The sequence below is a fragment of the Urocitellus parryii genome, chromosome 2 (genome assembly GCF_045843805.1).
Source record: "Urocitellus parryii isolate mUroPar1 chromosome 2, mUroPar1.hap1, whole genome shotgun sequence".
NCBI lineage: Eukaryota > Metazoa > Chordata > Mammalia > Rodentia > Sciuridae > Urocitellus > Urocitellus parryii.
The window spans coordinates 80,430,650-80,458,107 of record NC_135532.1 but is presented as its reverse complement, the minus strand read 5'-3'; the positions used below and the strand labels follow the sequence as shown (position 1 = coordinate 80,458,107).

Sequence of the window (27,458 nt, the reverse complement as noted above, 5' to 3'; positions counted from 1 at the left end):
TTGTATTTCTGCAAGAAATACCGTTGGGATTTTGATGGGCGTTGCATTAAACCTATAGAGAACTTTTGGTAATAGGCAGAACTAATGATGTTAGTTCTGCCTATCCATGAACAAGGTATATTGGAGAGATTTTTTATTATAACAAAATTTACTATCTTTGATAAATAGAAGGTTATATGCATCCTTAAGCAATATTGTTTAGTTTTACTCATTTTTGAATTTACATTAATCATATTTTGTGTGTTTTTTATTTTGTTCCGTCCTCTCCTTGATCATAGAGGGTTTGTTTGTATTTTTAGATTAACTTGTACTGCTAGATGCTTATTAGCCATCTTTTACATGGTAGGTCTTTAATGAAGGAAAGAAAGAACTAACAAGCTCTTTGTATAACTGTGGTCTACTTTATTCTTTGACTATATAGCCCTTGCTGTCCTGCCACTGAGACTTATTTTTTAAAGAGACATGCTTCTTTCTCTTCCTCTCTCCCTGCTCCTCCCTAATTTCTCCCCCTCCCTAATCTCAAGGAAAGCAGAATCACCTTTATTCCCCATTCTAGGCAGGGTTATCTGTCCTTGAGCACACACACACAGGAACAAGTAATTCAGACTGGGAATGGCACCAGATCTCCAGAAATGATAGTGTCCTGAATTAACAACTGAATCACAACTCCAGACAGCACACAGGGAATATAGCCTTTGAATCACCTTTTGAAAGCCCCCTTCTCCCCTTGGTGGCTTGACTCCTACCTCTGGGACCCGAGTCTCCTGTGCTTCTCCTTTGCAATAAAACTTCTTTTTCCCTTTTCTCAAAACTGTGTCCTCATTATTGGATTGGCATTGGGGACAAGGACAGAGCTTTGGTAACATCTGTACTTAATGAAAACATGCTGGGTTGTCAGTATTGGTAGATAAAAGGTTTTGGTTGTTTTTAGGATCTTATGTGGAATAGCTAGTTCTTTGATTTTGATTAGGGGAACAACATCTAGCAGACATTTCTCACCTTGAATAACTGCTCAGCATCTTTTGAACACTTCTCCTAAATCTGGGAATTTCTCAATTCTGAGTCCTCCTTTCCTAGCTCCCTTGCAGTCCAGGCGTAGGCACTTGCCCTGGACTCTGTCAATCAGACATGCACACAGGCCTTTCAGTGGGAAGAGATCTGCTGTAGAAGCCCTTTGCTGACTTTCAACATATCACTTTCTGTGAAGCTTAGACATAATATTTTAAAAAGTAAATTGGATGTTATCTTTTGCTCTTAGATAACTTGGTTTAGCAATGTGTTTGATTCCTGTGTTAGTAAGGAATGTGACTCCACTCAAAGAGAGGTCTGGCCTTTGTCTTGGGTCATGGGTAGCAACCTCTAAACACTTGGAATACCTTTGTTATTCAGCGTAGGATCCTGAGCTCAAACTTGAGGGAAGTAAATTTGGAGACTGACTCCAGCTAGGTGGGCAGGCATTTCATAAATCATGCCTATAATAAAATCTCAATAAAAACTGAAGATTGAAGTTTAGTTGAGCTTCCTGGGTTGGCAGTTTTCCATGCATATTCTCACACTTCAATGCCAGGAAGTTGATGGGAACCCCTCGAAATTGCAGTTTTTATCAGGAGGCTCAACAGACTTGGCCAGTGCCTTAATCTCAGTTTGGCTGATTCTGGATAGTAACCCCAACAAGTCATTGTACTTGGCTGTTATTTTTTACAAAAAACACTTTCTTCCCGCCCCCCACACACACTTTCTAATTGGTGCATTATACTTACACACAATGGTGGGATTTATTGTTATGTATTTGTACATACACACAGTCTAACAATATAATATCATTCCCCAGTATTTCCCCTTTCCCTTTCCTCCTCCCTCCCCCTGATCCTTTTCCTCTATTCTACTGATCTCCTTTTGATTTTCATGAGATCCCCCCATCTTTCTTTTCCTTTCTAGGTTCTACATATGAAAGAAAGCATACAATCTTGACCTTTTAAGTTTGGTTTATTTTGCTTAACATAATGTCATCAAGTTCCATCCATTTTCCTACAAATGACATAATTTATTTTTCTTTAGGACTGAATAAAACTCCATTATGGGGGCTGGGGATGTAGCTCAAGTGGTAATGTGCTCGCCTGGCATGCGCGGGGCGCTGGGTTCGATCCTCAGCACCACATAGACATAAATTAAAAAAAATAAAGGACCATGTCCATCTACAACTAAAAAATATTTTTTAAAAATGTGAAAATGTCTTATGATTTGGATATGAGGAATCCCCCAAAGAGCTCTTGTGTTAGGCAATGCAGAAATATTCACAAGTGAAATTATTAGATTATGAGAGCTATAATCGCTTCAGTGTATAATCCGTTCAATGGATTATAATTCAAATAGACTACTGGTCATAACTGTGGGCAGGTGGACATGGCCAGAGGAAGTGGGTCTCTAGAGGCATGTCCTTGGGGGTTAATTTTGTCTCTCCTCTCTCTCTTCTCTCTCCTCTCTCTCTTCTCTCTCCTCTCTCTCTTCTCTCTCCTCTCTCTCTTCTCTCTCCTCTCTCTCTTCTCTCTCCTCTCTCTCTTCTCTCTTCTCTCTTACACCTCTCTCTCTCCCCCCCCCCGCCCCGCCTTCTTGGCTGCCATGATCTGAGCAGCTTTCTTTTGCCATGTTCTTCTGCCATGTCATTCTGCCTTACCTCTAGCCCAAAACCATGGGACTGGCTGACTCTGGACCAAGCCCGTGAGCCCAGAATAAACTTTTCACTCTTCTAAGTTGTTCTTGTTAGGTATTTTGGTCACAGCAAATGCAAAGCTGACTAACACAATGTCCTTTATAAAAAATGAACACATTTCTAGGAAAATCCTACGTTTGTTGAACAGTAATTCAGAAGAAGTCCCTCACAGGTGTTTCCAGAAGTTTTAAATGTAGGTGTTTTCTCCATAAAACTCACTTCACTTTAGGTCCTTGCTGTAAGTGAAACATGAACCTTAAAACTTTTTATTTGATGGAAAGGGTAAACAAAATCAGCATGATTCATTTACTCCTTGACCTGCAGGTCTTAGACAGTTGGAGAAATGACTGACTCAGAAGACGATGATACCCCCCAGCTTTCCTCCCACACCTTAGCAGCGCTCCAGGAATTTTATGCTGAGCAGAAGCAACACGCTGACCCAGGTGGGGATGACAAATACAACATTGGGATAATAGAAGAAAATTGGGTAAGTAAATGCATTCCACATCCACCAGGAATTAGTGGTGTAGAACCTATTCTGTTCCAAGTCCAGTGTTTGATTCTTCCCTTGATATCAAAGTCTTATCACCTGTCGTTCAGGAGCTGATAACCATGGGGAACAAGGACAGAAAGCAGTCCATGGACATTTTTGAATGGTGTAAATGCATATTCTCCTGGTTCTGACTCTCAGGCTGGTTGGTGAAGGGGCTTTTAAAATGGGGGATAATGTGTCGTTGTGTCGAACACAACCTTGTACTTTGTTCTCAGATAGAGATTCACATCATTTATTTTCCTGGATCCCAATATTCCTGGTAGGAAGAGATAAATATATCATTGCAATAAGTTGGGTAACTGAACGGAAACATGTAGGGAAAAAACTGATGAGAAGGAGTTTTTAAGATGTTAATATTCTTATATATAATAACTTATATGTATATGTGTGTATACATATGTGTTAAGTTTTATATGTGGTGTCTCCCAAAAGCTTATATGTGAGATAATGCAAGAAGGTTTAGAGGAGAAATGATTGTGCTATAGCCTTAATGTAATCAGTGAATTAATCCCTGATGGGATTAATTGAGTGGTTACTGGAGGCAGGTGAGGTGTGGCTAGAGGAAGTGGTTCACTGGGAGCATGCTTTGAGGTATATAATTTATATCTGGAGAGTGGAATCTCTCTCTCTCTCTCTCTCTCTCTCTCTCTCTCTCTCCCTCCCTCCCTCTCTCTCTCTCTCTCTCTCTCTCCCTCTCTCCCTCCCTCCCTCTCCTTTCTGATCATCATGTGAGCCGCTTCCCTCTACTACACTCTTCTTCCTCACCTTGAGCCCTGAGAAATCTGTGGATTGAGACCTCTGAAACCATGAGCCCCCAAATAAACTTCTCCTCCTAAAATTGTTCTGGTCAGGTCACAGCAACAAAAACAGCTGACTAAAACAGTGTGTGTGTGTGTGTGTGTGTGTGTGTGTGTTTGTTACACTCATATATATACACTAAAAGGGGAATTTTAAAAATGAGTTGAGGGAAACCCTAATACAGAAAATTTTTGAAGGAGACAGTTGAGAAACAGATGAGACTTGAAGTTTTTTTTGCAACTGGAAGGAAACTAACATTTGTATTTTATTTATGTACTTATTTTTCAGACTTTTACATTTTGTGTCTAGTTAGGATCTCTGAGATATGTAAATTTTTGTTTACCATCTGTTTGAAATCAAGTGTGATGAAATGTTTCTTTCCACTTATTCCATATGTTATACCTATTCCAAATCCCCTTTCTCATGATTTCCCTGCTTTATGTATTTTCACCTTCTAGCTGGATGTTTCTGTAGATAATAAATTTATCAGAATCTTGAAGTATTGCATTATTCTTGAGGTTGTCTTTTTCCCTTCTGCTTCATTTTTAAAATACTGTGCACTCTTTTCCTGAGTGCACTAACTGGTTGTTGTAGAACATATACAAAAGATTATATAAAAGCATGAACAAGAAAATAATAATTGGTCCTAATGGAGGAAGTCTCCCAGGAAATAGAAAAAAATAGTAATGATATGAAATATAGGAAAGAAAACATTAGAAAAACTAGAAAATAAATCCAGGATACTCATTCATCTAGTAGCAGTTCCAGAAAGAATAGAACAAAAACAAAGAGGAAAGGACATCTTCAAAGACTAACATTAGAAATTTCCTAGGACCGAAAATCTTACTAAGGCACATGATTACGATGCTTGTGAAAATTATAGATTTGGGTGTTAAAGAAGATCTCAGAACCTTCCAGAGTAAAAGCAGGTCAGATACAAAGCTCAGAACTTTGTTAAGTCTTCCAGATAGCTAGCTGTATTAGAAACTAAGAAACTGAAATGCCTTCCACCTTTGAGTGAGAATTTTGTTCAGTTTGGAGTATAGACTCAGCTAAAGTAATAGTCAAGCATGAGAATAATAAAAACATTTTGGATATGGCAAATTTCACAATATTTACCTCCTGTGCTCTTCTCGGGAGCTACAGGAGGATTTGTTCCACCAAGTTAAGAAGTACCCTTCAAAGAAAGAGGAAGCTTCAGGGAAAATGAGGTCTGACACTTAAAGCAGGAGAGGGAATACGTGATAGTGATTCACAGAGTCCCAGTGTAATATCTATGCTGTAGGCCTGGGGAACAATTGGTCCAGATTACATTAGGAAGATGGCATCATCTAGGACAGAGATCTTTAAAGGAAAAAGTAAAAATTATAGGAAGAAAATTGTATTGAAAGGCCAATGGAGGATGTTGGAGAAATTTGGCATAAGTACAAAGAAACCAAGCAAAAGAAATGAAATAATCATGCATTTATTTTTTATTTTATTTTTTTAAAGAGAGAGAGAGAGAGAACTTTTTAATATTTATTTTTTAGTTTTCGGTGGACACAGCATCTTTATTCTATTTGTATGTGGTGGCATGCTAGGTGAACGTGCCACCGCTTGAGCCACATCCCCAGCCCCATAATCATGCATTTATTAACTGAAGGGAAAAAAAAAGTATGCTGGAAGGGAATACAATCATAATTTGGCTCATCAATGAACACTTATTATTAATTCTAACTAAACACAACCAGGGTTACAACTATATTGAGAGGGTGAAGGAAAGAGGAAGGGTATGTATGAGAGAGCAAAATCCTCATCTTCATAATAAGTAATACATAGATTTGATTAACCAAGAGAGAGCATTTAAACATAATATTAGAGATATGGGGTAAACAACTGAAGGAAGGACCAAGGGTTCAAAATGGTGGCATCTGAGAAGTAGGTCCAAAGGCGGGGAGACACGGGACAGGAGGCCTGTTTTTCCTTATGAGCCTAGTAGTCCTTTTGACTTTTAAAGTCATGTTCATGTGACACATTGATGAAGAGTAGGGTTTTTAATTTAATTGAGTGATATAAAGAGGGAACCAAAACACATCATTGTCTCCTAACAGTGTTATGTGAGGGAGAAAGACAACTCAATGCCAACCAGCAGGTAGCTCCTACCACTTATGATACTTGAGAGCAGATATCATCTGCCGTCTCCCAAATCCATGCTAAATGCACTTTTATAGGGGCTTTCCCCCAGCTTTCCTAGCAAAGAGGGCAAGGTCAGAGCTGGGCATTTCTTCTGTAGCTAAGAATGGATAGATATAGAGGTAGACATTAAATCATACACATATACAAATGTATGTGACTGGTTCTCCTCTTTGGAAACATTTTAAAATATGCATTTATAAGTCTATATTCAGTAAATACTGTGCAGACATCCAGATGGAAATAAGTGAACCAATCTTACTTCTAATTATAGTCAGTTAATATTATTAAAGATTTATTTACATGTTCATACCATTTGCCATTTAGAATAACACCTTATTCTAATTGTTGTCATCATTTTGAATGCTGTATTTTTCTGAATAACATAGAACTGTTAAATCTTAAAAAGACCTTCCAGATAAACCTTTTAAAAGGTCAAAGAGAGTGCAACAATAAATAAAGCAAACTATTCTAAGACTGAATTGATGACTGTTTTTGATGTGTGCTATGGGAACAACATGTAAGGACACCAATGTAGGCTATTCAGATAGTGGGGAGTCAGGGAAAGCTACCCAGAGTGAAAGGTGGGAATTAAATGCCATAGTGTTCTATATTTAAAAAAAAAAAAAAAAGCACACTTCAACCCTCATTAAATTAAAATGAAACATAAAGTAATGATGCATTAAAGGAAAATACGATATTTTCATGATCTAAAGTAGAGAAATAAGAAGATTGGTAATATATAATTAGAAACTTACCACCATGTGCAGTGGTATATGCCTGTAATATCAGCTACTTGAGAACCTGAAACAGGAGAATTTTAAGTTAAGGCCAGCCTGAACAGTTTGGAAAGATCCTATCTCAAAACTTTTTTTAAAATATATATTTTTAAAGGGCTGGGTTTAGTGGTAGAGTGCTCTTCTGTAAGACCGCAGGTTCATAAACAAGGTTAAAAGACAAGGAAAAAATATCTGTATCTGTGAGAGCTAAAGAATCAACATGCAGATGTTTGTGTACACCAAAGATACCAGAAAACATTCCTATCAGCACACAGAACTGGTTCTATTACTTCTTGTAACAAGAGACCGTACACCATGGGGAAACTGTGAATCATCTTAGTAAGAGGGAGTTCAGAGATTGTTTTGTGATATGGGCTTACATTAGGTGTTGGGGAGAGTCTGTCAGAAAGCAGGCAATTCTATAATTGAATATCTTAATTACTGTCTTGGAGGTGGGAGGAATCAAGTGGGCTAAAGCTATAATTTGTAAAGCATCAACAAGCCCTCATGTTATCTGGGAAAAGGGTCATTTTTGTGACTTGCAGTGTTCTTGTTTTATCTGTACTAAGACATGATTACAGAGTGGTCATTCTTGTCTTGCTCCATCACAGTCAAGAATAACTCTGATGCATTCTCTAAAATAGTTTCTGTTAAGTAGAGAGCAACTGGGCCTAGGCACTAGTTGCAGGCTGGCTCTGACACCTGTCATTTTTCTTTTCTCATAATATATATAAAGAGCTTCTACAAGTAAATAAAAAATAAGAAAACAGTAAGCAACCCAATGAAAAAGTAGGGAAGAATAGGAACAGTTTGGGCTGGGGTGGTGGCTCAGCGGTAGAGCATTTGCCTAGCACATGTGAGGCCCTGGGTTTGATCCTCAGCACCAAATAAAAATAAATAAAATAAAGGTATGGTGTCCAACTACAACTAAAAACTAAATATTTTAAAAAATAGGAACAGTTTATAAAAGAAAACATAAAACTGAATAATTAAACACATGAAAAAATGTTCAGCTGTACCAGCAAGGTAATGAAACTTAAAACAGTTAAACATGGTTGATAGTAATTTAAATTGGTTTAACCACTTTTGGAGGGCAATTTGGCAGTAGCTACCAAAATATTAAATGCATATACCCTTCAACCCAGAATTTCATTTCTAGAAATTTCTCCCAGAAAATTATATGCACATGAATACAAAGGGGGAAACTAAAGAGATATTTATTGTAGCACATTTGTAATAGTAAAAAACTGGAAAAATTGAATCACCATCAAAGAGGAATAATTAAATTCTAGAATACTTTTAAAAAGTGCAATTGTAATGTTTCTTAACTTTATTTAAGAAAGCTCAGCAATAATGCCTTGCAGAGTTAGGTTACAGAGTCAGTTTGAAGAGGTAAAATCATGGTACACATCTACTAAGTGAGATTATTTTTTAAAGTATTAGATTTTCTGATGCAAGATGGTAGACTGGTCGCATGGATTATCACTTTACTTTTTGCACTGAATGAATAGTAAAGATGTTTTTTAACCAAATTATTACATTAGAGTCCTAGCCACTTGGGAGGCTGAGGTGGGAGTATCACTTGAACCCATGAGTTAGAGACCAACCTGGGCAACATAGCAAGATCCCTTCTTAAAAAACAAAAAAAAATTGGGCTGGGGTTGTGGCTCAGGGGTAGAGTGCTCACCTAGCACGTTCGAGGCCCTGAGTTCTATCCTCAGCACCACATAAAAATAAATAAAGGTATTGTGTCCAACTACAACTAAAAAATAAATATTTTTTAAAATTACCTTAGAAAATAATAAAAGAATAAAGAATGCCCTGAACTGATCAGAACTTTTAAGGAATTTCTGGAAGAAAAGCAAGTGAGTTTCAGATGGTCTGTGAAGCAACAGAGAAAATTGCCATCATAGTGAGAACCATCATGAATAGGGAGCTTTTTGCCCGTGGAGAACCAGGAGTGCTGGTTCCAGACTCAGAGCCTGTGAACAGAGCACGTAAAGTGGTCATGGACCAATATCATTGTGATGAATTATATGATGTCCTGCTACCATGGCGGGGCCAGTCGGTCTCTCCCCTTCTAGTCATATCTGGAAGTCAAACAGAGCATCAGAATCATTCACCTCCAGGCCAAATCCCAGAGGGTTCCTCACTAATCAAACTGGAGATCCTGCTTTGGGAATGCTCTAATCTGGGAAGTCAAGGCAGAAAGAAACATAAAATTGAATCCAAGGTAATTCTAGAGCTCCATGATAGTAAAGAGATAGTAAAAAGGCAGCGCCATTCCAGAGGGACCTATACTACAGTCCTCCATACCCAGCACTGTTTTCTTTATCTGATCAGATTTTAGCCTTGAGATACAATTCACAGACCATGCAGTTCAGCCTTAATAAAATTCAGTATAGAATTCATAGTTTTTAGTATATACATAATATTCTGAGTCTACTACCCCGAGTTTAGGGACGCAATTCATAAGATTGTTGCAACAATCACCATGGTCAATTTTAAAACATTTTCATTGCCTTGAAAAGAAACCCTGTGTCCTTTCACTGTCACTTTGTAATCCCCCAATCCTCCCAGGCCCTGGAAGCTGCTAATCAACTTTCTCCATCCATGTCTTAGTGTGTTTGGTACTCCATTTTACGACTGAATAATGTTCCATTGTATGGATGTGTACTATGTTTTGTCTATCCATTCATCAGTTGATAGGCATTTGGGTTATTTGGACACTAAACAGATCAGGATTAGGATTATTATTTTTTGCAGTGCTACCAGTTGAATCCAGGGCCTCTTGCATGCAAGATAAGCATTCTGCCTCTGAGATATATCCCTAACATTTGGATAGATTTTGGGAGGGGGGTAGGTACCAGGAATTGAACTCAGAGGCACTCAACCAGTCCTATTTTGAGCCACATCCCCAGTCCTATTTTGTATTTTTTATTTATAGACAGGGTCTCACTGAGTTGCTTAGTGCCTCGCTTTTGCTGAGGCTGGCTTTGGACTTGCAATTTTCCTGCCTCAGACTCCTGAGTCACTGGGATTATAGGCATGCACCACCATAACTGGCCTTTGGATAGATTTTTTTCCTTTTTTTTTTTTTTTTTTAGAGAGAGAGAGAGAGAGGAATTTTAAATATTTATTTTTTAGTTCTCGGCGGACACAACATCTTTGTTGGTATGTGGTGCTGAGGATCGAACTCGGGCCACACGCATGCCAGGCGAGCGCGCTACCGCTTGAGCCACATCCCCAGCCCTTCCTTTCCTTTTTTTTTTTTTTTAATATTTTTTTTAATTTGTTCTACTTAGTTGTACATGACAGCAGAATGCATTTCATTTCATTGTACACAAATGGAGCGTAACATTTCAATTCTCTGGTTGTAGGTGGTGTAGGGACACACCATTTGTGTAATCATACACGTCCTAGGGTAATGATGTCCATCTCATTCCACCATCTTTCCCACCCTCATAACCCCTCCCAACCCTCCCCTTTGCCCAATCCAAAGATCCTCCATTCTTCCCAAATCCCCCACCCACTATAGATCAGCATCCACTAATCAGAGAAAGCATTCAGCCTTTAGTGTTTGGGGATTGGCTTACTTTGCTTAGCGTAATAGTCTCCAACTCCATCCATTTACCTGCAGATGCCACAATTCTATTCTCTTTTAATGCTGAGTAATGTTCCATTGTGTATATATACCACATTTTCTTTATCCATTCATCTATTGATGGGCATCTGTGTTAGTTATACAGTTTAGTTATTGTGAATTCAGCTGCTATAAACATTGATGTGGCTATCTCACTATAGTATGTTGACTTTAAGTCCTTTGGGTATAAACCAAGGAGTGGGATAGCTGGGTCAAATGGTGGTTCCATTCCAAGTTTTCTGAGGAATCTCTACACTGCTTTCCAAAGTGGTGCACCAATTTGCAGTCCAACCAGCAATGTATGAGCGTACCTTATTTTATTTTATTTAGTATTTATTTTTTAGTTGTAGTTGAACACAATACCTTTATTTTATTTATTTATTTTTATGTGGTGCTGAGAATTGAACCCAGGGCCTCGCACATGCTAGGCAAGTGTTTTATTTATTTGTTTTTATGTGGTGCTGAGGATCAAACCCAGTGCCTCATGCATGCTAGGCAAGCGATCTACCACTGAGCTATACCCTCAGCCAGTCTGAGTGTACCTCTTTCCCCATATTCTCTCCAGCACTTATTATTACTTGTATTCTTGATAGTGCCATTCTGACTGGGATGAGATGAAATCTTAGAGTAGTTTTGATTTGCATTTCTCTAGATACTAGAGATGTTGAACATTTTTTCATATATTTGTTGATCTCATATATATCTTCTTCTGAGAAGTGTCTGTTCAGTTCCTTAGCCCATTTATTGATTGGGTTGTTTGGGTTTTTGGTATTAAGTTTTTTGAGTTCTTTATATATCCTGGAGTTTACTGTTCTATCTGACATGCATGTGGTAAAAGTTTGCTCCCATATTGTAGGTTCTCTCTCCACCTCATTGATTATTTTTTTAAAATATTTTTTTTAGTTATACATGGGCACAATATCTTTATTTTGTTTATTTATTTTTATGTGGTGCTGAGGATCGAACCCAGGGTCTCACACGTAAGAGGTGAGTGCTCTATCCCTGAGCCACAACCCCAGCCCCCACCTCAATGATTATTTTTGCTGAGAAGTTTTTTAGTTTGAATCAATACCATTTATTGATTCGTGATTTTATTTCTTGTGCTTTAGGAGTCTTGCTAAGGAAGTTGGGGCCTAATCCAACATGATGAAGATCTGGGCCCACTTTTTCTTCTGTTAAGTGCAGGGTCTCTGGTTTAATTCCTTGATCTCCTTTGAGTTGAGTTTTGTGCATGGTGAGAGAGAGAGATTTAATTTCATTTTGCTATATATGGATTTCCGGTTTTCCCAGCTCCATTTGTTGAAGAGGCTGTCTTTTCTCCAATGTATGTTTTTGGCACTTTTGTCTAGTATAAGATAACTGTATTTATGTGGGTTGGTTTCTGTACCTTCTATTCTGTACTGTTGGTCTACATGCCTATTTTGGTGCCAATACCATGCTGTTTTTATTACTATTGCTATGTAGAATAGTTTAAGGTCTGGTTTGGATGCCTCCTGCTTCACTTTTCTTTCTAAAGATTGCTTTGGCTATTCTGGATCTCTGATTTTTCCAAATGAATTTCATGATTGCTTTTTCTAGTTGTATGAAGAAGATCAGTGGGATTTTAATAGTAATTGCATTAAATCTGTATAGCAGTTTTGGTAGTATGGTCATTTTGACAATATTAATTCTGCCTATCCAAGAGCATGGGAGATCTTTCCATTTTCTAAGGTCTTCTTCAGTTTTCTTCTTTGGAGTTCTGTAGTTTTCATTTTAGAGGTTTTTCATCTCTTTTGTTAGATTGATTCCCAAGTATTTTTTATTTTTTGAGGCTAGATTGAATGGGATAGTTTTCCATTTGGGCTTAGCATAGATAGCTTTTATAATGTTGATATAATCCAACTTTTCCTAGTTTTTGTAGTGTTTTGAAAATGAAGAGGTGCTATATTTTATCAAATGCTTTTTTTTAGCCTCTATTGAGAAAATAATCTGATTCTTGTCTTTAAGTCTATTGATATGATGTATTACATTTATTGATTTACGTATGTTGAACCAACCTTGCATCTCTAAGATGAACCCCACTTAATTGAGGTGCACTATCTTTTTAATATGTTTTTGTATGTGATTAGCCAGGATTTTATTGAGAATTTGGGTGTTTATGTTCATCAGGGATATTGGTCTGAAGTTTTCTTTCCTTGATGAGTCCTTGTCTGGTTTTGGTATCAGGATGATGCTAGCCTCATAGAATGAGTTTAGAAGGGTTCCCTCCTTTTCTCTTTTATGGAATTTTTTTTTTTAAGAGAAGGGGGGGGGATTTTTTTTTAAATTTTTTTATTTTTTAGTTCTCAACGGACACAACATCTTTGTTTTTGTTTTTTTGTTTTTTTTTTTTTTTTTGTATGTGGTGCTGAGGATCAAATCCGGGCCGCACGCATGCCAGGAGAGCATGCTACCGCTTGAGCCACATCCCCAGCCCTTATGGAATAATTTTAAGAGTATTGATATTAGTTCTTCCTGGAAGGTCTTGTAGAACTTGGCTGAGAATCCATCTGGTCCTGGGCTTTTCTTGGTTGGTAGGCTTTTGATGGCATCTTCTGTTTCCTTGCTTGAAACTTATCTGTTTAAATTGTGTATGTGGGCTGGGATTGTGGCTCAGTGCTCGCCTAGCATGGGCGGGACCGGGTTGGATTCTCAGCACCACATAAAAAAATAAAGGCATTGTGTTGTGTCCATCTACACCTAAAAAATCAGTATTAAAAAAAAAAAAAAGAGTTTTGAAAATAAATAAAATAAATAAATTGAGTATGTCCTTCTGATTCAGTTTGGGTAGATCATATGTTTCTAGAAGTTGCCAATGTCATTGAGATTTTCTATTTTATTGGTGTATAAATTTTCAAAATGGTTTCTAATTATCTTCTGTATTTTAATAGTGTCCATCGTGATATTTCCTTTTTCATCACAAATTTTAGTATTTTGAATTTTTCTCTTCTTCTCTTTGTTAGCATTGCTAAGAGTCTATCAATTTTATTTATTTTTTCAAAGAAACAACTTTTCATTTTGTCAATTTTTTGAATTGTTTCTTTTGTTTCAATTTTATTGATTTCAGCTCTGATTTTAATCATTTTGTCTTCTACTTTTGGTGTTGATTTTTTTTTTTCTAGAGCTTTGCGATGTAATGTTAGGCCATTTATTTGGTGACTTTTTATTCTTTTAATGAATGAGCTCATGCAATGAACTTTTCTCTTAGTACTGCCTTCATAATGTCCCAGAGATTTTGATATGTTGTGTGTTGTTTACCTCTAAGAATTTTTTTTATCTCTTCCCTGATGTCTTCTGCTACCATTGCTTATTCAATATCATATTATTTAGCCTCCAGGTATTAGATAGTTTCTATTTTTTATTTTATCATTGATTTCTAGTTTCATTCCTTTATGATCTGATAGACTACAGGGTAGTATCTCTATTTTTTTTTGTATTTGCTGAGAGTTGCTTTGTGGCATAATAAATGATCTATTTAGAGAAGGATTCATATGCTGCTGAGAAGAAGGTGTATTTGCTTGATGATGGATGAAATATATGTCTATTAAGTCTAAATCATTGATTGTATTCTTGAATCCTATAATTTGTTTAGTTTTTGTTTAGAAGATCTATCCAGTGATGAGAGAGGTGTGTTGAAGTCATCCAGTATCACTGTGTTGTGATTTATTTGCTTCTTGAAATTGAGAAGGGTTTGTTTGATATACGTAGAACCTCCATTGTTTGGGGCATAGATATTTATGATTACTATGTCTTGTTGATGTGTGGTTCTCTCAAGCAGTATGAGATGTCCTTCTTCATCTCTTCTGACTAACTTTGATTTGAAGCCCACTTTATCTGATTTGAGGATGGAAACCCCTGCTTGTTTATGTGGCCCATGTGAGTGATATGTTTTTTCCCAACCTTTCACCTTCAGTCTATGGTTGTCTTTTCCTATGAGATGAGTCTCTTGAAAGCAGAATATTGTTGGGTGTATTTTTTCAAAATTTAATCTGCTGTTCTCTGTCTTTTAATTGATGAGTTTGGGCCATTAACATTCAGGGTTATTATTGAGTCATGGTTTGTATTCCCAGTCATTTTGGTTTATTTTTGATTTTTTTTTTTTTTAGAGAGAGAGAAAGAGAGAGAGAGAGAGAGAGAATTTTTTAATATTTATTTCTTAGTTTTTGGCGGACACAACATCTTTGTATGTGGTGCTAAGGATCGAACCCGGGCCACACGCATGCCAGGCGAGCGCGCTACCGCTTGAGCCACACCCCCAGCCCTTATTTTTGATTTTTAACTTGAGTTGGTTTCTCCTTTGATTGGATTTTTCCTTAGTGTAGTTCCTCCCTTTGCTGATTTTCACTGTTGTTTTTTATTTCCTCCTCATGGAATATTTTGCCAAGAATATTCTGTAGTGCAAGCTTTCTTTTTTTTAAAATATTTATTTTTAAGTTTTAGGTGGACACAATATCTTTTATTTTACATTTATTGTGGTGCTGAGGATCGAACCCCGAGCCTCATGCATGCTAGGTGAGCGCTCTACCACTGAGCCACAACCTGTAGTGCAGGCTTTCATGTTGTAAATTCTTTTAATTTCTGTTTATTATGGAAGGTTTTTATTTTATCATCAAATCTGAAGCTTAATTTTGCTGGATAAAAGATTCTTGATTGGCATCCATTTTCTTTCAGTGCTTGATATACGTTGTTCCACAACCTCCTGGCTTTGAGGGTCTGGGTTGAAAAATTTGCTGAGATCCAAATTGATTTCCCTCTATATGTAATCTGAAACTTTTCTCTTGTGGCTTTTAAAACTCTGTCCTTATTTGGCATTTTCATTATAAGGTGCCTTGGTGTGGATCTGTTGTAATTTTGTACATTTGGGGTCCTGTAAGCCTCTTGTATTTGATTTTCCAACTCATTCTCCATGTTTGATATTATTTCATTGCAGACATTGGCCATTCCTTTGGTTTGTATCTCTGTGCCTTCCTCTAATTCTTAGATTTGGTCTTTTCATGTTGTCCCATAATTCTTGGAGATTCTATTCATGGCTTCTCACCTTCCTCACTGTGTGGTCAATTTTATTTTCAAGATTATATATTTTGTCTTCATTGCCTGAGGTTCTGTCTTCCCAGTGATCTAGTCGGTTGTTGATGCTTTCTATTGAATTTTTTCTTTGGTTTATTGTTTTCTTCATTTCAAGGATTTCTTTTTTTTTTTTTTTCAGAGCTTCTATCTCTTTCTTGAAGTAATCTTTTTTGCTACCTATGTTTCCTCTTGTATCTCTTTGTTGGAGCAGTCAGTTGTTGCCTCTCTTAATTCATTCTTTGCTTCTCAAATCATTTTTTAGGTGCACTCTGAACTCCTTCTCTGACATTTCATCTACTGTGCTGTCAGTGGCATCTATTATTGTGTCAGCTTAGTGTGTTTCACGCACTGTCTTCCCTGGTTTCTTCGCGTGGTCCATGTGTCTTCCTCTCTAGCAGTGTGCACTCGAGGTGTTACAGTCTCTACCTTATAATCTTGTAGTGTCCCTGCAGGTTACCAATATCTTGCCTGCAGGAACCTGAAAGATGGTCTTATAGGTCCTGGTTGTTGTCACTAGATGGAAGCCAGAGGGGAAAACCACCCCACGTGTTGGTAAATGGACCACAGCACATCTGGTCTGAGGTTGCTTTCCTCCTACTAGTGGCGGGTCAGGGTTGCTCTTCTCCTACCTCACTGTAGGCTGGTGTGTGTGTGTGTGTGTGTGTGTGTGTGTGTGTGTGTGTGAGAGAGAGAGAGAGAGAGAGAGAGAGAGAGAGAGAGAGAGAGAGAAAAGATGGTCTCTGTTCCTCCTCCTTCTATACAGGAGCCAGCTGGGGTCATGGTCATCTGCTTCTCCCTGGATACATTTTTTTTTTTTTTTGGTTAATATTTTTTTTTAGTTGTAGGTGGACACAATGCCTTTATTTTTATTTATTTATTTGTTTGTTTGTTTATAGTTGTAGATGGATATGATACCTTTATTTTATTTTTATGTGGTGCCAGGGATCAATCCCAGTGCCTCATGCATGCTAGGCAAGCACTGTACCACTGAGCCACAACCCCGGCCCCTATTTATTTATTTTTATGTGGTGCTGAGGATCAACCCAGTGCGTCAACTGCGCTAGGCGAGTACTCTACCACTAAGCCACAACCCCAGTCCCCCTGGACAGATTTTTACAGTAGAGAATCCTTGGTTTGCATGCCCCAGGAAACTGGTCCACCCCAGCCCTGTCATTCAGAGTAGAGAGAGGTCTGTTGAAGGAATGGATTTATAGAGTAGCTACTTTATTTCCACTACCGTAATCCTTAATTGACAAATATGAATGCATCTTTAAGGATCAGGAGAATTTTAAAGAAAAGCATCCACCAGCATGAAATGGAACAAGAAGAAAACAAAAACCAAACCAAAACAAAAAAAATAATTAGCCCTATCTGAGAAATAAATAATTCAGGAAACATGCACATAAGGCCATGGGGGGAAAATTTTTCTGCATCCCTATGGTGTCTTTAACATGTTCTCCCATCCTCTGTGTTTGTGATTCTGTTCACTTGTAACTGAATCTAGAAGCCTAATCAGGTTCAAGTTTAATTTTTTTGGAGGGGAAGACTCATATAAAGGTCGGGGTATATTCTCTCAAGAGAAACATTGACCAGCTGTCTCCTTTTGTCATGTTAGTAGTAACTGATACTTAATGCATAAATTTAATTCATACCTATGAGCTTGAATTGATTTAACATAGCTTCAAAGAAATTAATTTTCAAAAGAAGTGAATACATGCATACTGGCATAGTAGGTATAAATGAAAAGAGCAAAGTTTATGTGAATTCTGAAATGATATCAACCCTTCCCTCTGTTACAGCAATTGAGCCAGTTTTGGTATAGTCAGGAAACTGCTTTACGACTTGCACAAGAGGTGATTGCTGCTGCTGGAGAAGGTGGCAGGTGAGATTCAAAATTAGTTTCCTTTTTGTCTTCTCTAAATGAATCTGAGGCACATCCCACACAATGGCATGAAAACTGGTTATCATGCTTATGAACCCTAAATGGATCTATAAATTAATATTTTGAACGTTCTTCCTAGATGAGAGATGGTTTGTGAGAAGTTTATACTATAATATGCAAATATTATGGTTTGCAGCACAAATTAAGAACTGCTTCAACACTGAGTTTAGGGATGCATTCAGAAATCTATTTTTCATGTCATTTCTAATTTCTCTCACTTTTTTTTTTTTGTGTGTGTGTGTATGTGTGTGGTTGTACTAGAGATTAAACCTGGGATCTAGCACATGCTAGACAAATGTGATGTTCTACTACTAAACTACATTCCCAGCCTTTATTCCTTTTTTTTTTTTTTTTTTTTGGCGGTTCTGGGGATTGAACACAGGGTCTTGTGCATGCAAGTCAAGTACTCTACTAACTGAGCTATATCCTCAGCCCACTATTCTTTATATTGACATTTTCTAACCAATTTCTTTCCTTTATATGTCTAGAGTTTGCTTTAAAAGAGAATACCTTGGAGGCTGGGGGTATAGCTCAGTGGTAGAGCACTTGCTTAGGCCCTGAGTTTGATTCCCCAGCACAAAAAGAGAGAGAAAGAGAGACAGAGAAATCATAATGTTTGGTTCTTTTGAACTTTTATGAATATAGGTTTTCTTTTTTGTTAATTTGGTTTTTATTTTTGTCAAAGGTTTTCATGCATATAATTTTTGGGGGAGGGGGTACCAGGGATTGAACTCAGGGGCACTCAACCACTGAGCCACATTCCCAGCCGTATTTGTATTTTATCTAGAGACAGGGTCTTACTGAGTTGCTTAGTGCCTCGCCATTGCTGAGGCCAGCTTTGAACTCTGCAATCCTCCTATCTCAGCCTCCCAAGCTACTGGGATTACAGGCATGTGCCTTTGTGCCCAACGTCATGCATGTAATTTAAAGGGTCAAATGTTTCTAAAAGGTTTATTCAGAAAAACATCCATTACTAACTTCCCTCATGCCTGCCCCCTACTTTCAGCTTCTTTTCAGTTGATTCTTTTGGTATTTACAGTCAGATTTCTGAGTGATATGTTTATATTGCTACTTTGTGATTTGTCATTTTTAGACATTTACTATCATTCCCCCTTATCTGTAGGGGGATCTGTTCCAAGATCCCAGTGGGTACCTGAAACCACAGGTAGTATGAAACTCTTTATACACTATGTTGTTCCATACATACATTCTTTTTTTTAACTATAGTAGTTTTATATATATATAAAGTTGTATATGGACACAATATCTTTATTTTGTTTATTTATTTTTATGTGGTGCTGAGGATCTAACCCAGTGCCTCACACATGCAAGGCAAGCACTCTACATCGGGCACAGTAATAGATCAACAATAGCAACTGAAAGTTATTTAAAATTTATGAACAACTTCTGGAATTTTCCATTTAATGTTTTAGAATTATATCAGTTACAGATTACTGAAACTTCAGAAAGCAAAATCACAGTTAAGGGGGTACTTCTGTCTTTCTTAAGTTTTCACCGTAGAGGATTTAGCTCTTTTTATGCTCTACCATAATCACATAACATGCATGCTTTCTGTCAATATTCCCAATAGTCCTATCTTAATTTTGGTTAGGACCAGTGAAAGGAAAGTGAGAAAACAAGAGACAGGCAAGCAAGAAATGAAGGACGGAGACCAGGCAGAGAGCCACAGGAAAGTTTATTGTCAAAGCCAACAAATAAAGGCCATCTCTCTATAGAGAAGAGAGAGAGGCCCCAAGATGTTCGGGTGCTCAGCTTTTGTGGGTTAGGGGTTTGGAGCTGTGGTTGTGGCTCTATGGGATAGGATCAGGGGTGCTTGCGTCAGAGCTAGGCGGTGGGGTATAGCATGGGATTGGCTTAGGTCGATGGTACATGGGGCTTTCCAGAGCAAAGGAGTCGTGTCCTTCTGGGATTGACTTAGGGTTGTGGTACCATGTCTCATAAGATGGCAGTTAACATTTAAGATGGCTGCTCAGATGTTAAATCAGTACCCTATAACTGGTTCATGTTGCTGTGGCTGTATGGTCTTATTTATAGTTAAGACTTCAATTTTCCTCTTTTCTACAATTTTTATTTTCTATGCAGATAATAATTCTCTTATTTTTATGTATTCTGAATCCATATTATTAATTAACTTCCAAATTTTCTATCTAAATCTCTTATCAGTCAGTACAAACATGTTTTGTTTTGTTTTGTTTTTTTACTTTTAAAATAAAGTTTATTTTGCATATTTGAGGCTTATAACATGTTCTGGGATACATATAGATAGAATAGTTGCTGTGATGAGGCAGATTTCCAAAACATACTACATATTACATATTTCCCCCAGTTTTTCATTTGCTTTTTATTTGTTAACAATGTTTCTGATGTGAACTTTTAAAAAATGTTTTATTTTATTTTTAAAAATTATTGTACTAGTTTATGGGGTAAGGTATGATAATTATATATATGTGTGTGATAGAGAGTTCTCTCTCTCTCTCTCTCTCTATATATATATATATATATATATATATATATATATATCAGGATAGTTAGTATTTCCATAAGCAATTTTTATAATTTTTTGAATAACATGTAATAATTTTACATAGTTGTTGGGTACAGTGAGATTTTTTTTTTCAATTTTTAAATTTGTTTTAATTAGTTATACATGACAGTATGATGAATTTATGCACTTTAATATATCATACATAGATGGGATATAATTTCTCATTCTTCTGAGTGTACATGTTACAGAATCATATTGGTCATGTAGTCATACATATACATACAGTAATAATGTCTGTTTCATTCTACTATCTTTCCTATCCCCATATCCCCTCCCCTCCCATCACTTCCTACTCCTAATCTGAGGTAACATTATTCTTCCCTAGTATTCCCCCTGCATTACTGTGAATTAGCATCCACATCAGCCTAATACAAAAAACAGACAAAGACACATTAAGGAAAGAAAACTTCAGACCAATATCCCTGATGAACATAGATGTAAAAATTCTCAATAAAATTCTGGCAAATTGCATACAAAAGCATATTTAAAAGATAGCGCACCACGATCAAGGAGGATTCTTCCCAGGAATGCAGGGTTGGTTCAACATATGGAAATCAATATTAATTCATCATTCTTAAAAACAAGAATCATATGATCATCTCAATAGATGCACAAAAAAGCATTTGAAAAAATACAACACACCTTCATGTTCAAAACTCTAGAAAAACTAGGGATAGTAGGAAATACCTCAATGTTATAAGAGCTATATATGCTAAACTCAAGGCCAGCATCATTCTAAATGGAGAAAAACTGAAAGCATTTTCTCGAAAAACTAGAATAAGACAAGGATATCCTCTTTCACCACTTCTATTTGACATCATCCTTGAAACTCAAGCCAGAACATTTAGACAAAAGAAAGAAATTAAAGGGATATCAATAGGTAAAGAAGAACTCAAACTACCACTATTTGCTGATGACATGATTCTATACCTAGAAGATCAAAAAAATTCCACTAGAAAACTTTTAGAACTAATAAATTAATTCAGCAAAGTAGCAGGATATAAAATCAATACCCATAAATCAAATGCATTTCTATACATCAGCGATAAGTCCACTGAAAGAGAAATTAAGAAAACTATTCCATTCACAATAGCCTCAAAAAAAAAAAATGAGACTTAATCTAACAAAAGAGGTGAAAAACCTCTACAGTGAAAACTACAGAAAGAAATTGAAGAAAACCTCAGAAGATGGAAAGATCTCTGATGTTCCTGGTTAGGCAGAATTAATATTGTCAAAATGGTCATACTACCAAAAGCTTTATATAGATTCAATGTAATTCCTATTAAAATCCCAATGACAGTCTTAGAAATCGAAGTAGAAAAAGCAATCATAAAATTTATTTGGAAAAATAAGAGACCCAGAATAGCTAAAGCAATCCTTAGCAAGAAAAGTGAAGCAGGAGGCATAATAATACCAGACCTTAAACTATCCTACAGAGCTATAGTAACAAAACCAGCATGGTATTGGCACCAAAATAGACTGGTAGCCCAATGGTACAGAATAGAGGACACAGAGACAAACCCACATAAATACGGTTAACCTTCCAGAGTAGCTGGGATTACAGGTGTGTACTATTGTACCAGATGTTATGGTTTGGATCTGGAATCCTCCAGTCTTGTGTGTTGAAGGCCTTGTTCCTAATGCAGTAATATTAGTAGTTGGGTATTTGGGGAAGTGAATGCATCATAAGAGCTCTAACTTCATCAGTGGATCAATTCACTGATGGATTAATAATTTACATAGACTCTTGGGAGGCGGTATAAATTGTAGGAGGTGGGGCATAGTTGGAAGAAGTGGGTCCCTGAGGCATACCCTTGGGGACTATATCTTGTCCCTAATGCCTTCCTTCTCTCTTGCTCTTGCTCTCTCACTCTCTTTGCTTCCCAGCTGCCATGAGCTGACCGTTTCCTCTGTCACACCTTCTTCCATGATGTTCTGCCTTACTTCAGGCCCAACGTAGTGGAGCCAGCCAACCATGGACTGAAACCTTTAAACTGTGAGCCGAAATCTTTCCTTCTCTAAGTTATTTTTCTCAGGTGTTTGTCATAGCAAGAAAAAGCTAATGACTACACCTGGCTTCTCCCCTAACACTTGGTTGTGATAGTTTTTCTGGGTATTTAAATCTAGATTTGGAAGGAATTGCTCCATTTTCTCCAAGCTTCCATTGTTTCTGTTGAGAAAGCCAATAACACTCTGATTTCTTGTAAGAAACCTGTTTGGGTTTTTTTGTTTTGTTTTGTTTTTGTTTTTTCGGTTCTTCCCCCCTATAGGCTTAGGGTTTTCTTTTCTTAATCTTTGGTACTCAGAGTAGTTTTTTTGGTTTTTGCCACTTTTATCTACTGCATTGAACACTAAGAAATCCTTTCTTTTTTTTAACTCACGTCCTTCAGTTTGGGAAAGAAATTGTCTTAAATTCTTTCTTTGATTCCTTCACCCGTGGTTTTCTTTTTCTTTCTTTTCTTTCTTTTTTTTTTTTTTCTGTTCCGTTTCTGGAACTTCTGTTAATTGAGTATGGACTCTAATTTTCTCATTTTCTGTCTGTTGTCTCTTTATCCAGCTTTCTGAGAGAATTCCTCAACTTTATTGTCTAACTATTCTATTGAGTTTGTCATATATACTATCATATTTGTAATTGTATATAGCTCTTTTTTTGACCTTTGAATATTCATTTACTATTGTATCTTGTTCATCCCTCTTAGGAATATTATTAGTTCTGTAACTAATTTATAACATCAGGATCAGGATGAGCTATTTCCTAGAGAGTCCCTGGTGTCAGTGTGTATAGCATTTTCCTATAATTTATAAACATTTTCTTTTCCCTGCATAGTTTCTGTTTACTCTGAAATGCTTTTATCTATCTAACCTCAGATACTTGTCTAATATTGGTGCTTCAAATGTCTGTTGACCCTCAGCTGTCCATTCGTATTTAAGCATGGGGCACCCAAAAGCTGGAAGATTTGACACGTGGGTGTTCCTTATTTACTTTATTGTTATTGTTGTTTGGTTTGGTTTGGGGGTTAGCGCTAGGGATTGGACCCAGGACTTCACATGTGCTAAGCATATGCTCTACCACTGATCTACACCCCCAGCCCTACATTATCTACTTTGGTCTCTATAGTTGGAGGATCAGGATGAGCTATTTCCTAGAGAGCCCCTACCTAGTGTCAATGTGTACAGCATTTTCCTATAGGCTGGTCAGAGATCTAGGGAAGATTCTCTTAATTCTTCCTTGGAAGTTATGCATCCTTCAATGACTGAAAGAAGAGGAAGTCTCAATATCCATTGAGTTTAATGTATTTCTTCTAACTTCCTATTCTTTTGTTTTGTTTTGCTTTGCTTTTTTTTTTTTTTCTTTTCAGTGCCAGAAATGGAACCCAGAACGTTAGCCTGTTAGGCAAGTTCCCTGTCACTGAGCTAAACACCCAGTTCCCTTTTATTTCCACATAGAACCACATCATCAGTTGTGGTTATCATCCCTCTCTTGAGCATGCCCCAATCCAAAGAACATTCGTCCAGTTTCTGCCAGTTGTGGAAAGCATATGCTCTAAGACATGGGTGTGGAAAAGAATCCTGGGGATGAATTACTTCTTAAATAGATACTTTACCAGTCATGGTGCAGTCCTGTAATCCCAGCTACTTGGGAGGCTGAGGCAGAAGGACTACAAGTTCAAGACCAGCCTGGGTAACATAATAAGACCCTGTCTTAAAATAAAATAAAAAAGCCTGGGACAGAGAGAGAGAGAGAAAGGGAGAGCCTTGAAAGCAACTTTTTGTTTTTTTCTGAAAGGTGACATCAGTGTTTCTAGGTACTAAGTCATAATTTTAAACATGAATGATAGTAAAGATAATTTATTGATCACTGTGTACCCTCTCTCATAAGTGCTTTACCAACATCATTTTAGTCCTTTCCTCTCTGTGGAGTCATTATTTTTATGCTCTCCATTCTAAAGACAGACAACAAGGCTGGAGAAATTCAGTCATTTGCAAAAGGTCACCCAGTGGTTAGCTGGCTCATCAGGTGCTACCTGATAACCTTCACTATCTTTTGCCAACTTCTCCAGCCTCTCCGGTCTCATTCCATCTTGCAACTTGGTCCACTGCCCTGCCTGAAGTGCAGGGAAGACCTGCTCAAGCAAGCACTGAGATTTTGTTTGCCCGGAAATAGCTTTATTTCTCCTTTCTCAGAAAAATTTTGCATTGTATGCAAGCTGGGTGTAATGGTGCACACCTGCAACCCCAGCAACTTGGGAGGTTGAGGCAAGAGGATAATGAGTTTGAAGCCAGCCTTGGCAACTTAGCAAATCCTGTCTCAAAATAAAAAATAGAAAGGGCTAGGGGTGTAGTTCAGTGAAAGGAAGGGAGGTTGGGAGGGGAATGGAGGGAGGGAGGAATTTCCATTGTGCATACCTGATCCTGAATGTTGCAGTTTGTTCTTTCAGCGAAGTAGAGATAGAATTGCGCTGTCCCTGTGTCCTCCCAGCCCTGTGCAGAAGTGCTGAGCTGAGAGGGCCCTGTCCCCACCAGCTGGCTAGGACACACGTTTTGACCTCACCAGCCTTTACTATCCCATACTCATGAAATCATGTTTTACTCTTCTCTGTTCCTTGAATAGATCTTGGTGATCAGTCCTAATCAGCATACAGAGGTCTATTTCAGTCTTTTTAAAGTGGCTACCATGAAATAAACATACCATAGTCAAGTCAGCATTTCAATATTTAGGTAACCCCTGGATTTTTCAGCAATTGGAGTTAAAAGTTATCTCTTGGAAAACTACCCATTCATATAAACTGTGCACTGCTTGTAATGAAATAGGGTCTTTGAGCTAGGAACGTAGCTTAGTGTGCCTAGCATGCACAAAGCCCTGCATTTGATCTCAAGCAAAAAAGAATACATTCTTTGATTTTCTTACATACACAAAAAAAGATGCAAACATTCGGAGTAGTTTGTCTGCAATAAGACCTCACTTTATTATATATTTTTGGAAAACTGGAGGTATTTAGGGAATCTACTTGGGATTTTTCTTGCAAGATCATGAATATTACAAAATAACTTCAAAATATCTAGTTTGGACTAAAAGTATTTGAAAGAAGTATTAAAAACTCAACATGAAAACACTTGGTGAATTTAGGCTTTGGGTTAACTACATCTAATTTTTGTCATAATGTGTTCCTGATGTTTTTAACATTTTTTCTATAAAAGTACATTTATTATTTCATAACCTCAAATTATGAGTTACGTATTTTTAAATACCAAATTCTTTAAAAGTGAGACTATATAATGTTTTTCTCAAAACTTTACTAATCATTAGCTTGCACTATTATTTGATTCAAGAAAATCTAAACACAAGGACCCATTATCTGGGGGAAAGTAGTTGTTATTTAGCACCATTAAAGATCTCTCACAGTGTATTCATTTTGTATTGTAGAATTGCATGCGTGAGTGCCCCCAGTGTTTATCAGAAACTCCGAGAACTACACAGAGAAGACTTCTCTATATACATCTTTGAATATGACAAAAGATTCGCCATGTATGGAGAAGAATTTATCTTCTATGATTATAATAATCCACTGGATTTACCTGAAAAAATTGCTGCACATAGTTTTGACATTGTAATAGCAGATCCTCCCTATCTTTCTGAGGAATGTCTCAGGAAGACATCCGAAACCATCAAGTACCTGACAAAGGGCAAGATTCTGCTATGCACAGGTAGGTACCACATTTTGGGTCTCATGTATGCTGATGACAGTGGATAGTCAAGTCTTGGGGTCCAAGAGCTGGAAGAGATCTTAGAACTCAGATCCTTGGAACTGAATCTTAGAACTTACCATGTGACCTTAAACAAGTTATTTAACCTCTCTGTGTCCTGGGTTTCTGATCTATAAACTGAAACTGATAATAAATACTACTATGCTCTGAATGTGGAGGGGAAGAAAGGGCAAGAATCAGGATTCTTCTGTTTCTGGCTGGTGCTCTCTGCAACATGGGAGTGTTGGGAGAGGCACTTGGGCGAGATGGACCACAGGGCAAGGAGTAGGCTGGGAGGGAAACGGGAGAGGTGGGCAAACAGGTGGTGCATGTTCATTCATAGGCTCTGTAAGATCATATACTACCAAAAAGAAGTTCTTGACTCAACCGGGAAGGCCTGGTAGTTCTTTTTGCTTTCCTCGTCTTCCTTTATAAATAGAATCCACTTCTGTTTCTAAGTGTCCACGCTTTGCAGAAATAGGAAGATTACTTATTAACTAAAAAAGAAATGGAAAAAGTAGATAATTTATTAAAATGTCAGAGAAGGTAAAAGGGGACATAAAGAATGGACCCCCACTCTCTGTGTTAGTTGTTTCAAGTGTTTTAGTCTAGAATCTGCCCCACAGCCATGATCCGTCCCCTCTCCTGGTTGGCATTTCACTCTGTTTCATTGGATCTGTTCTCCTCAGGTGCCATCATGGAAGAACAGGCAGCGCAACTCCTGGATGTGAGGATGTGCAAGTTTATTCCAGAACACACACGGAACTTGGCAAATGAGTTCCGCTGCTATGTGAATTATGATTCTGGACTGGACTAAGGAAACTTTTTATTTTCTTAGTCAATTGAAAAGCTATAACCTCTTCTCCCACTCCCCCCAAACTGGGGCTGTCCTGGCCTAATTTTCAGAATAAAGGAGAAAACTGTCATTATTGTTTCCTTAATGAGGGCATCCCTGGAGTTTGGAATTCTTCGGCCAGTCAAATCCATGGAATTAGAGTTGAAAGAAGTCTTAAAACCTGTCTAATGCATTCCTCATTTGACGACATATGAGGACAACTTGCTGGCTTCCCCAAGCCTCTTGAGGTGAACAGGATATTGGTCTCTGCTTTGGGCCAGGGGTGCCTTAAAGCGGGCTCCTTCTGACCAGCAGTGGATAGAGGGTGCTTCTAGTGGTTGGCATGCAGTGGATAGAGGGTGCTTCTAGTGGTTGGTCTTGTGAGAGCGCTTGACATCCTGCTCCAGCCACCCAGGGAGGCTTGACTTCCCTCCATGAAACCAGTTGATAATCCAAGGAACCAATTTTTGAGTGCCTCTTGTATTTTTCCTCCTCTTCCCAGTTTGGGAGGGGTGACTTGAAGGTGTCTCAGGTGCCCTCTGCAGTGGCTGAGCCTCAGCATGCTCACTCCAAACTGCCTGAAGAAGTCAGTTCCACCTGTGAACCAGACATTGTTACCAAGAAACAGCT

The 27,458-nt window shown here is 37.7% G+C and overlaps 1 protein-coding gene across 3 annotated transcripts in view; it reads left to right on the top strand.

Annotated features, from left to right (window-relative positions):
- The window catches only part of Eef1akmt1 (EEF1A lysine methyltransferase 1), a 42,099-nt gene extending 14,928 nt beyond the window's left edge, over positions 1 to 27,171 (top strand). For all 3 annotated transcript variants that reach the window (XM_026394931.2, XM_026394930.2, XM_026394929.2), the window contains 4 exons: positions 3,035 to 3,197; positions 17,540 to 17,622; positions 25,674 to 25,954; positions 26,683 to 27,171. In XM_026394931.2, the coding sequence (XP_026250716.1) occupies positions 3,054 to 3,197; positions 17,540 to 17,622; positions 25,674 to 25,954; positions 26,683 to 26,810 (636 nt within the window). In that variant the 5' untranslated portion in view covers positions 3,035 to 3,053 and the 3' untranslated portion in view covers positions 26,811 to 27,171. The remainder of the gene's footprint in view (positions 1 to 3,034; positions 3,198 to 17,539; positions 17,623 to 25,673; positions 25,955 to 26,682) is intronic.
- Positions 27,172 to 27,458: the final 287 nt, after the last annotated feature.